Genomic DNA, 13,055 nt, shown 5'->3' with positions numbered 1-13,055 from the left:
TCCAACAAAAAATTACTTGTTCTCTTTACATATCATATAACATAACCTTATAAAATTCTTCTCATCTCGCTTATTTCTTCCAAGAAAACTATTTTTCTCCCCTCCTCCCACATGCAAATAAAGTATTTTTTCCTCATTACCATCATCATAAGCATGGATGAATGGATTTTCTGCTTGGGCTGGTAAATTTTCAAGACAATTTTGCAAATTTAGTGCAGATCCACACCCCTGAGTCAGTGCTTCCAGCATATCGTTTGTGAGAACTCCCACAACCAGGTCTCTGCGCATAATGCAATGATGCAGCCATGCAAACTGCTGTATAATTTTTCTTCTGGACAAAATGCAACATAAATCTATTTGTTCCATAAAAATAATCATAGAAAGCCATTTTCCTGCAACTTCCTAATCTTTCTGCCTGTTATTTTAGTGATGGAAGATTATGTGATTGGCTATGCAATCACATATGCATAGCCTCTATGCATAGAGCCTTAAAACATGCAGCAGCATGAGAAATGAAGGAAGCTAAATCGGGAGAAGTTAAGTGTCATAAAGAGAACTTAAGATACATAGGAGTGGAGATTCATTTTGTGTAGTTTACAGCTGGGACTAGATCCCTCCTCTGAAGGCACACACAACCAACACTCCATCCCTCTGTGATTTAGTCATCCTGGCCTACAATCAGCATCTCGAAGAAGCCTCTTCCTGCTCTCTTTTAGTCTCTTCTGACTCCCAGACAGCGTAGGAGAATGTGAATCTATGATGATATACATTTTGTTAACATCTTTCAACTGTTCGTCATGCTATGCTTAAAATTCACATGCCTATACTACACTTCATATTCTGTAATGAGTATAAAATATAGTATTTTACATTAGAAAACTGCTAAACAGTTGGTTTTAAAAATAAGAACAAGACATGAGGTCTGAGCTCACAGTTGACCCTGCTTTGAGCAGGGGATTGGACTAGATGACCTCCAGAGGTCCCTTCCAACCTGTAATAACCTATGATCCAAGTTGAATTTTTTAAGCTATAGCAGTTCTGCACACTGAACATATTAGCTCAGATGCTTAAGAGCATGAACTACTATAATAAGAAATAAGCCCTTTTGACAAAGGCAATAAAGAATTTACAAATGGAAAATTAGTATTAACCCACAACTTTCAAAAAAAAAACCAGAACAAAAATTTAATGGGCTAGGTGTTTGTTATCCAATTTCCAACGGAAAAAAAAACCAATGCACCCAAATAACACAGGAATACTGCATACCTAGACCATCAAGCTGTTTCATTATGTCAGAGGTGGACTTGGATGCAACACTGACGATTCTGTACAACAGATATTAAAAAGCTATGATTTAGGGATCTATGAATGAAAGTGTTAGCATCAGTGTATTCAGAAGTCTGAAATAATTTCTTTTCATACTTGCATTCTTACTGAATACGTAAGTGCAGCTAAGCTACTCACTAACAATCATTATCTGATGGAAACACAAGACATTAAGAACAACCACACTGGATCAAGCCGAAGATCCATCTAGTCCGGTACTCATCTTCAACCACAGCCAAGTGTATATAAGCATGGGAAGAAAAGGAACAGAGTAAGTATATATTGGTACTGTCTTGAAATATCTCCCAGTATCTCACGATGTGCATCTCGGGAACCCCCTCAGCTAACAATTTTGCTTTTGTATTTAACAAAATAAACAGAACAAGGTGAATAAGGTTTGTCACAAGGACCTAGAAGGTTCCAAACCTCATCACTTTTAGGAAGACTTAAAAATCATTGACGGTAAGGCCTCAGTAAGGCTTTTGACACTGTCTCCCATAACATCCTCATAGAGGAGCTGTTGATGCATATATGGGCTGGATGAGCAGACAGTGAGGTGGACTGAAAACTGGCTGAACGCCCAGGCCCAGAGTGTGGAGATTAGTGGCACAGTCTTGCAGGTGGCCATTAACTAGTGGTGTACCCCAGGAGTCTACACTGGGTCAAGTCCTGTTCACCATCTTCATTAATAATCTGGATGGTGGGGCAGAGTGTACCATCGGCAAGTTTGCAGATGATACAGAACTGGAAGGAATGGCTGATATGCCAGAGGTTTGTGTTGCCATCCAGACAGATCTCGACAGGCTGGAGAAACAGGCACACAGGAACTCCATGAAGTTCAACAAGCAGAAGTTGAAAGTCCTGCACCGCAGGAGGAACAAACCCATGGTCCAGTATATTCTGGGGGCCAAGTGGCTCGAAAGCACCTTTGCAGAGAAGGACCTGGAGGTTCCTGATGGACACCAAGTTGAACGTGAGCCAGCAATGTGCCCTTGTGGCAAAGAGGGCTGATGATTTCCTGAGCTGCATTTAGAGGAGTGCTGCCAGCAGGTCAAGGGAGATAAACACACAAGAAAAGCAAATAAAATCCCACCAACACAAAAGAGTTGTCAGTTTAATCAAGTCCCATGGAATAACTTGCAAAAAATGTATTATTATTCTGTAAGTCCACATAGGGGGGGCATTTATAAACCTTATGGTATATATTAAGGCAAGAATTTCCAACCCTAGTGTTTTTGAATTGAGCAGCCCTGATGTGATTACTCCAAAAGACAGCAAAAGTCTACTTCTAAGTCTGAGGCACAAACATTTGGACAAAAGCTTCATAAATATGGTAACAATAATTCAGTATATTGCAGTGTATCATAAATGTACTATAGCAGTAGTCTAATCCTACCTTGCTGGTGGACACAAATCAAATTCTGTCACATAAACTGAATTTATAACATTGAAATCTTTCATGCTCTTCATATACAGATGAAACAAAATAATATCCTTCAGTTTCAATCCCTCCGAAGTCATATTGGCTGCAGGATAAAAATAATACAGCTGTTAAAGATAGCATATTTTAAATGTGTGTAGAAAGACAGCATAGGCATCCTGGTTTTGTTCAGCAAAACCAACTGGTAATAACCTAACCGTTGTCTAAACATGACTGAAGGTTTTACAACATACTACCTTTCCCCACATAATACTTACTTTTTTCATGAAATTCCTTCTCATGTTAGTTTTCCAAATATACAGAAACAGAATACAAATAAATTTTATCCACCATGAGCAGTGGTGAATTCCTGCCCCAAGAAATTAATGCATGTAGACATGTTAGTCTGAATTTTTTGTATCCCTAAGTTTTATTATCTTGTTTTTTTTTTATTTTCAGTCTATGACAGCTAGTAATCTAGAAAGGACTTTGAATCACAAAAATACAGAACTGGAAGGGACAATAAGAGGTCCTTCAGTGCATCACCCTCTTCAAAGAAAAGATCAAATATTTATTTGCTATTCCTGAGGGATGCTTGTCTAAGCTGTTTTTAAAAACCCTCACTGCAATAATAATCTCCGCATAAATAAAGAGTTATAAACAGCAAGACAGACAATAGGAAACAGAATTGGCCACAGGAGAAATGAAGGAAAGATGAGAGCAGGCAAAGTTCAAGCAGACGGTTAGAGAAAAGATACTGGGAAGTCAAGATCATCTGAATGTGTATGCATAGAAGATTGCAATCATAGCACTTAAGGAGAATGTATTACTCTTACATAGTCAATACCATAACAAGATATGTGAATCAGCTCTGCAGTGTGGACCTTTTGTAACTCATGAGCAATAGAAAATAAATGAAGACAAAAATCTTCTCTGAATATAGAACATATATAAATAACAGAGTCCCATGTGACCTAACTTAAATGAGCTATGCAAAGCTCTTCTCAGTGTAACTTTGGGGATCTTGTCCTTTAATGTTACAGTGTGTACCTGTATATACTTATATATTTGTTTTCCAGTGGAGAAGTACAAGAGTATAAAGACAATCTCTGTTGGCTGTTGCCTTAGTGAGACAAAACTATTTTTTGTGTAAAACTTTTCTGTGCTTTTAAAGACAGTTCAGGAGTTGGCACACTTCCATAAAGGCTACTTTGGTCACACCAATACTGAATTTTGCTCTAAATGTCTCAGCTTTACTTAGTTATACTTCCATTAGAGTTGGCAATCTGAAGAGGGGAATTCTCATTGACAGAAAAGGAAGCGCACGCTAAATGATAGAAGAGATTATATAGCAATTGACATAGAACTCCATACTATGAAGTCAAGATACACCTCCAGAAATATCAGCTGAGAAATTAGCACACAATGATAATTCTGTCCAGAAATATAAACATATTTGAATGCTGCCTGACAGCAATCACTAGGTCAATACCCACTGCTATGTCATCAGTCAAGGAGGAAACAAGGACATTTTTCAAATTTCCAGCCAGCATTTTAGTAAAGAAGGAAGAGTTTTGGCCTGCAGTTAAAAGTTCTGCAGCATTATATGGAGTACTGGAGTACTATGTATTTCCCTTCAAGCCTATGAAGTTTTGCCATGGTACAGCTGCACCAGAGCTGCTTTGTATGTAATGCACTGCAATCTTCGTCATCTTCCAATCATATCTAAAGAAAAGTTTAACAAAAGAGTTTAAGAAAATAAATGTAAACAGTAATGTACTGCATTCCCTCCAGTTCTTGGCTTCACAGGAGAATTCCACCTACTTTACAGAACCACCATGTTGCATAACATCTAGTAATAAATTTCCATTTCTGAATCCTTCTGACAGCACTTATCCTCTTTAGAGGTGATTAAATCAGTTAACCCAGCAAAGAGGTTAAAAGGACTGTGCTTATTCCATTCTCACAGCACTGAAGACTGAACTGCTGTATAGATCATGAGTTCAGAAAAAGCCTTGTGCATATTTGCAGATTGGTTAAGTTCTCAGAAACAAATTGTTTCTTTTGCCGTGACAGAACCATAATTCATTCAGTCTTCCACACCCACTTCCAAAAAGAGAAAAACGAAAGGAAATGTGAGAACTGACATTTTCTACCAAGGATCAGAAAATTACCTTTTTTTTTTTTTTTTTTTTTTTTTTTTTTTTTTTTTTTTTTTTTTTTTTTTTACCATAACACAGCTAATGCAAGCAATTTGCTGAAAGCAATAGGCTACTGTACTAGTCAGAGCACAATCTTTTTTGACAGATGCTAAGGCAAAAATATATAATGTTTGTACTGGCAGATTTCCATTCAAATATAATGAGAACAGAATAAAACATTACACAACCCTTTTGCTTCAATTTACAGATTATACCCAGAAGACTTACACTAAATACTATTGTCCTTTACTAAAAGTTTGATCCACCTTGCTGATTTCCAAGCAATCAAAAACTAGCTTAATGACCTTCTACAAAGTGTAACTTCTTTGCTTCTGAAAAAAATTCTAGGGTTTCTTTATAATCCTATATTCAATCATGAATACTCAGCTGCATATGCAAAAGTAAGATTTTATAGGACAATACCTCATGCAAATTAATGAACAAGAATATGAGTCTACCCATTTAGATACTAAAAATTATTTCCATTTTTATGAATGAAAAGAAGCCTGTATAAACATGCTTTGCTTAAAATTTAGAATGAAAAAAATACAAAACAAAAATGTGAACATTTTATTTTATATGTCAGTATCTTGTAAGAGGGGGTTAGTAAGGAACCTGGATTTCATGATTCCCAAGATCGCAGTTTCTCCTTTACATTAAGAATATAAATGAGGTTTTACTGCTACTGACCTAATCCTAGATGCCAAAATGTGCAACAGCTTTTCTAGAAACTTAATTTAAAATTATGGTAGCTACAAAAGTGCTTCAGCAAGTAGACAGCATCCATAGCACACATGCACACTCACACACACAGTATATATTGCAAGAAAGCTATAAAGCAAGTTATAATGTGAGTAAGTACTGTGGAAATAGTGTTGTTACAGTAATATGAACACTACTCTGGCTTTCTAGGGTCTTCAAAAGCCAGTCAAATTATGATGTGTTCAATATTAAAGCTGGCAGTCTTGGTATCAAAGATTCCAATCCAATGCAAAATGAGATGGCAAACCGACAACCATATTTAAAGTTATAAAACATATGACAATACAGATTCTTACTTAATACCATATTAAAAACAGTATAGTTAACAGCAGATAATGCATTAACTGAATAAAGCACCTCGGAGAGAAGAAAATGCTTCCCTTGCTGCCTCTTGAGCATTTTTGCCTTTTGATGGAAGGAAGTGGGCAGTGATACCTGAAAACCACTGGTAACCACTCAGGGATTTTCCTGAACTTCCAAACGTCTTAGCTACGGGAAATGAAGAATAGCACTATGATTATAATAATGAAAGATTTAAGATTAACCTAAAATATATTTTAAATTGTTTAAGTAAGAAGAACTTCTACGGAAAAAAAAATAATCACAAACTGTAAAAGCATCTTGAAAAAATATTTACAGACAAACAGATATAAACCAAAACCTTGAAAGTAAGTGTGCTGGTAACAAAGCTTCCAAATGCTACTGACAAATCCTTCTCCAACACTGCCTTCAGAAAATATGCCTGCAAGTAGTATTTAGCTGAGAATTTCAGTACTTTCTCTCCTCCTTTCCATTTTTGCTGACCTTTTACAATTTCTCTACCTGTTTTGATACAGACTTGGCATAAGATGTGACACTGAAAAGCTAAAATTTTCGAAAGTATCTAAGTGACACAGGAACAGATTTTCAAACTTATATGCCAAATTTTAATGGAAGTTAGGTGTTTAACCTGGTTCTGATCATCTTAGCAAATGCATAACGTGTTTAGACACTTTTTAACATCCCACCAGGCACTATCCATATTCAAGAGCCTAAATACCATTCAATATCAAACACTTACGCTATGAAACCTGGTTTTCAGGAAAAGTTTACTAATCTTTGGGTGTAGGGTAAAAGTGATGCTGTGATACTTCAATGAGGTACCAATCTATGAACTCAGGTTTATCTTGCATTAATCACCTCATATTTGAGGCAGTGCTAATATCAGGCATATGATTAGTTACTGCAGCTAATCTAAGAGACAGTAACTTGCTAGGCTGCTAAACTTAATCATGCATGTCACCCTGAGGTTGCTAGGGTGTGTACAGACTCATACACTATGTAAGCAAGTTGAACAGTTGCGTTTTGTACTTTATTTTAGAGTTTGCTTTTCTATCTTCAATTCAAAAACAGTAGAGTATGGGTACAGGTGTGGTTAGACCTTTTAAATAAACTCAATCCCTCCACTCAAATGAATGATTATATTATAATAATTTCATTCAGGCAAACAGAACACGTTAATGTGTGTTTCCTGAAAGAAAGAAAGAAAAAAATGGGTTATGCTCCTTCCGTAAAATAACTTGAAATAACTTCATTACTAGAGATCTATTGATTCCTATCAGAAAACCTCATTGCAGTAGGATGTCTTTTTTTTCAGACTAGTTATTAAAGGTCATGAACATTCTTTTCAGCAGTGTTCTTACAGTAATTAACAGTGTACTCCACCACAGCATGAAATAATCAATATTATTTTTCTAATGAAAGCCGTGCAAAACTCACTGAAATCCAAAGAATTACGTTTCAAAGACTTCCAGATGACTGGAATGTTTTTCTGTGGTTCATCCTCTTCTGATGAAGGGAAAATATCGTCATCATTGCAGCTTTCCTCACAAGAACAGCTATTGACCATAAACGTACCTGAAGATTCTCCCTGCTTGAGACAAACATTATAAAATAAGCAAGTAAACAGCATGCCAAGCAGTATGAAATCAGCACAATTCAAATTTTGGGTTTCAATTACAAAAAATACTATAGCTCAATGGGTACGTATGAATTAGAACAATTCATGGAAGAACAGCATTAGGATTTCCCACTATTTAGACTGCAGAAACTGGCAGAATACAATGTGCTCCTGTTGACATATCATATGGAATGAAGATGCAGACTTAATAGTAAGTAAGGACAACAGATATTAAAAATAATGAGACTCAAGATGAGAGACAGAAAGAATACTATGATGAAGAAATGCTATTCCTCAATTATATACTAAGTTTTCCAAAAATATTAAAAATCAAGTGAAAAAAGGAACAAAAGTACAAAAGTAATAATTTGATAATTAACACTGTCACTAAACACTTGAAACAAAGCAAAAGACTAACAAGAAAGTTTTAAAACTTGGTGGAACCTTGAATGAATGCAGTCCATGTAAAAAAAAAAAAGAAAAATCTGTTCTCACAAAGACAATACCTTCCATCAAACTCACTGTGCTTTGGGATGCTCAGAGTTTTGAGATACAGAAAAGAGCATTTCCCAAGATTTATACGTCAAAGTAATTTCTTGACAAGGAAGGAAAATAATTCACTGTACCTCCTCTTCTTCCCAAACACTTTCTTAGGCCTAGGAAGAGAATACTACCCAGCGCGCCTTTTAAAGCAAAATACACAGGCAGAGTGCATACTGACAGTCTTCCAAAATTCTGTGTTCATTGTATTTTCAACAAGACATATAATTACAGCACACATATATATTTTTTTAATTTTAGAGCAATCAGAACCCCTGCTCTCTTTCATCTGATTTTCCAAGGCAGCCTAATCTGCAGAGCATGTTGACTTTGGGATCACTAGCTTGGCTAATACTACTTGTCTTCATCTAAACTCAATATGAATTATGACAGAATTTATCCATAAACCTTAACCAAACATCACTGCATGCTGTAACTCCAGATTCTATCGATTAATTTTCTGCTCAAAGGTCTCAAATTTCATATAGTGTCTAAACTACCCATTTTATTGCAGGCTTCTCAAATACCAAATTCGCAAAAATGATGAAAAAGCCAAGTAAAGCAAGAAAAAGTTGACAAAATATGAAGCTTTTGGCAATCCTTAAATATGGATTAGAAACTGCTGAATATTCTTTTAGCTCATAAATTAGTGTACTATCTATAGAATATCCATGCAAAATGTCTATGAAAAAGAATATTAACATTATATAGTGAAACACTCATAAGGTCACCTGAAGTTTGACCCTCTGCATTCTCTGCTTTTTAACAATTAGATCTCATCAAGCTGTCAAACAAAATGGAATATATTAAAAATTACTAATCAAATTTGAATAAAGACATTTTTTAGAAAAGTAATTTTATTGTATTTTTTTCTTCCCTTTGGAAAATAAAACATATCTTATTGCAACTTCAAAAGTTTTCTCTTTATATTAAGCAAAAAAAAACCAAACCCAAAACTGAGAGAAAAAAGGCAGAAAACTATGGTTAGCATCAGAAGTCTGCAATAAGAACTCGGCATTTACATCCACATTTGACTCCACTGGAGAGAAAAAGGATCCAGTTAAGTTAAAGCAGTGTACCTGGAAATTCTGAGGAAAGGCTAAATTACAAAAAGGTCATTACCTATGAGAAGAAACTCAGCTCTGCTGCCTCTAAAAGGGCTCAAGGGGAGTTTTATAAGCACTGTAAACACTAAAGCTATGCTCTTCTAAGAGGTGCTGATGTTCTTTGATTGGACCTCATTTTATTCATTCCTCCAAGAAAGGCATGAAAGTCAAGGCAATAATCTACTTTATGTGAATCAATTGTACATGAGAGGTTAAAAGAAGTCAACTAAACAGAATAGCGTAAAGATGAAAACTGCAATTTAGCACAAACATGACATACATTCCAACATTACAATATACAAGCATCCAACAGCATCTATACCATTTCCCACTCATTGAATTACACCTTCAACTACTGCTGTCGGTTGATGTATTTTGCCGTTACCCAGAGGGCTGCCTGATAGCCCCTAACCCCTCAGGTATGACTTAGAAAATAAAGAAGCAGGAACACAAATCTGTAATTGAAATAGATCTTAAGCTGGATTATGCTACAAGAATCAAGAAAATTCCATTTTTTTAATGTTTTTTTTTTTATCCATGAGACGTCACCTTATAGAAATATATAGACTGTATAGTAGCATGAAGTGCTAAAAGCGCTACCATTTCCTTCTTGCAAATTGTTGCTTTATTAAATTAGTTGCTTTCACTGGCTAATTTGTAACATCCATCATGAAACAATCAATTTGCATTGTAGCACGGGAATTCACTGAGTACTAATGTAACATACACAGAGTTTGCACCTCTTGGTCCTACCCCCTGAGTAAGCATGCACAGACATGGTGCATGAATGATACTGTCACAATGCTGCTTTGAGTTTTGTTTTTACATCACCTGCCTTTTGACTTCAATATGGTATAACAATCCATCACTAGGCAAAAAATATGTTAACTGGAAAGGGAAGAGTTCCAGCTTGCCAGTAGGACAGCCACTTTGTTTCTCGCTTTTGTTAAGCTTTACATAATTACCTTTTAAGAGATCTAGAGCTACAGAGATCTTCTGCAGGTGCCTTTAGAGACCTGTAACTTCTCTCCATTCCCTAAACTGGAGGACTGAATTTATACACTCTGCAAGTGAACATGAAAAGAGTACCTATTCCATTTTTTTGCCATCTGTGAAAATTGTTCTTTCAACTATGTTTCTAAACAAGTTTTCTGCAAAATGTGCTTCATAAAAAATACACGGGGATGCAGTGAGACTCACAGACTGTATCACAACTGGTTTGGTGTAACCTACAGAACTCCCCTGTAGCTTTGTAATTTGTTAATACTACAAATATCCCAAATTGATGCTGCAAGAAATTTTCGTATCATCCACAGTCACATCCCTTTTTCCTAAATATGTCAATATTTTATAAATTGTTAAGCTTATATCAATATTGCTTCACAGATATAAATAAAATTATACATCTGTGTTTACACACATGCATAAACAGCTGGTCAGTTGCAAAATTTTTGGAAATCACTAAGAAATACTAGAAATTCTACAATGTCTCTCACACACACCAAAGACCATAAAAATAATTATAGACTACTGTTGATTTCAATGCCTATGATACATCACAATGATTCATTCAAGGCTGACTCCCACAATGCTCCAAAAACATAGGTAATCAATCACTTTCCGCAGCAGCACAGATGCAGGCTACAGCAGAAGTATTAGGTGTGGAAACTGGCATAAGAAGAACAACAGGCTCAATGCCAGCCTAAGTAAAGCTGCCAGACTCTTTTTAGTAGCTATATTCAAATCTCATACAAATGTTGGTCTTCCATTCCTTTCGACAGAGAAAGTAGTCTAAGAATTTAAAACTTAAAAGTTATAGACTGCCACAAACAGACTAACTTTCCCTGAATAATATTCTCATCACTTTAAAAACAAAAAATCAAGCTTGCTATAATGACATTTTAATTAAATCTTACAGAACCTATTTTATCACATAACATTTTCATGTTATTTCACAGAAGCAATATATTTTCCCATTTGTTACACTGTTTCTCCCACACCCACTGTACATTGTGATACCAACCTAATTTTGGATCAGAGCCTGCATGCATGCATATGCTTAGCTATATTCACATAACTCATGTCATTGATGCAAGTGCGCTCAGAATGAAGTTAAGCAAATGCACGAGTGTTCCAAGATCCAAATTCTCCTGTTGAAAAAGCCTTGCAGCTAGGACTTTGACTGATATAGCTGAAATTCCATGCAGTGGTCTTTTATGAAAACAACAGATTGCCTTCTTAAAAAGCTTACATTCTCCACTACCGAAACTGGTATAAAAACCTATCACAACACAATTCTGAAACTGATAGTTCTCCCACTGAGCAGCAATGAGAATACAGTGGGGCAGAGAGCTCACAAGACATAAGGAAAGACTACGATAATCTCTTTATTCTTTGTGGTGTACCTTGATAACAGAGCTCCTTGAAATAAATATAATGAGAGACCATACATTCCCTTGCAGTATTTCAAGTACAATACACAGACACATAGGAAAGAAAGTCCTTTATGCTGAAAGACTTTCAAATAATGACTATTCATTATGAAAAGGGAACAAAAATTTCTCTTTTCTCAGAGAACTGGACTAAATCTGCAGTCAAATAGAGTAGGAAAGAAAATGCTTTCTTTATTATCTTAGTGTTTGAAATAAATCAGTGCAGAAAAAAAATTTTCAGTATTTGTTAACAAAGTTTTGAAAACATAACTACAAGGGTTATCTATATTCTTAGGATGCAGAAGGGAAACTAAAGGTTACCTAGGAGAAGTATCATTCAACAATGACAAAGTATTCAAAAAATGCCACCCACCATGCCACCAACAAAACATATTTTGCAACTTGAAATTCCTTCCTGTTCCCCCTGACATCACTTACAAAGTCTAATTCTACAGCTAATGTCCTAAATGGAGATTAACTAAAATAATTCAGGCCAGAAGGAACTGGACAGAAATAGGCTACAAAGTTAAATCAAATCTAACCTGCAGGATCATGCTCCTTCAGTACACAAGGCATGTAAATATCTCCCAAACGCTTTTTCTAACTTTTACAAGTGTTTTTAAAATCATCTCCAAATTGACCTGTGAAATAGATTTGCTGATGTTTAACAAGGGCATAACTGCTTGCACTTCTGAAATGTGTTCCACCCAAACAGGTCAAGATCTTTTACAAACAGGAAAACAAAGTCTCACGGTATCAGTTTAAGATAGATATATATCATGCAATAGTATGCTACAAGAAAGAGCAGCAGCAGGCATGATTCCTGTATCTCTTACAGGCAAACAGGCTTCTTTCTTCTGCCAAGCGTAGAGAGAAAATGACATGACTCCCTCTAATTCTGGACTAACCCTAACTTAAGAGGCTGCAGTTTCACGGCTTGTATTGTTTGATGTATGTGTGCTCCTACTCACTGGAACTCGGGGAACAAAGTATTCATTACTAAATGTGGGAAAGAGCAAATCTTAAAGCATGAATGATAGCTAATATGTTCACTACTGTCATCAGAAGTATGTTCACATCAGCAGAAGCTCCAACAGCTTTAATTTCTGTTTCTGATCATTCAAAAGCCAACACAACTTAACAGAGTAACAGAATAGTATAATATGGGGAAAATAAAAATGTTTTGCAAGTTCATTGTGCTGTCAAAGTAAAAAAATTCATTTCACAGTTGTATTTTTTCCTAATTGAAAATATTCAAAATTAAATTTGTATTGAATACAAAAGCTGATACACTTGATTTAAAGATTCTGGAATATACTTCAGAAATTG

At 35.6% G+C, this 13,055-nt stretch overlaps 1 protein-coding gene across 1 annotated transcript in view; it reads right to left on the bottom strand.

Moving 5' to 3' along the window:
* The window catches only part of DPH6 (diphthamine biosynthesis 6), a 215,350-nt gene that overhangs the window by 123,633 nt on the left and 78,662 nt on the right, over positions 1 to 13,055 (bottom strand). Inside the window, exons 8-10 of the mRNA XM_009320992.1 lie at positions 7,468 to 7,614; positions 6,067 to 6,198; positions 2,723 to 2,852 (exon numbers count right to left, since the gene is read on the bottom strand). Coding sequence (XP_009319267.1) covers positions 2,723 to 2,852; positions 6,067 to 6,198; positions 7,468 to 7,614 — 409 coding nt within the window. The remainder of the gene's footprint in view (positions 1 to 2,722; positions 2,853 to 6,066; positions 6,199 to 7,467; positions 7,615 to 13,055) is intronic.

Source organism: Pygoscelis adeliae, unplaced genomic scaffold, assembly GCF_000699105.1.
Source record: "Pygoscelis adeliae isolate BGI_AS28 unplaced genomic scaffold, ASM69910v1 Scaffold3, whole genome shotgun sequence".
In the NCBI taxonomy this organism is placed as follows: Eukaryota; Metazoa; Chordata; class Aves; order Sphenisciformes; family Spheniscidae; genus Pygoscelis; species Pygoscelis adeliae.
This window is presented reverse-complemented; position numbering and strand designations above follow the sequence as displayed.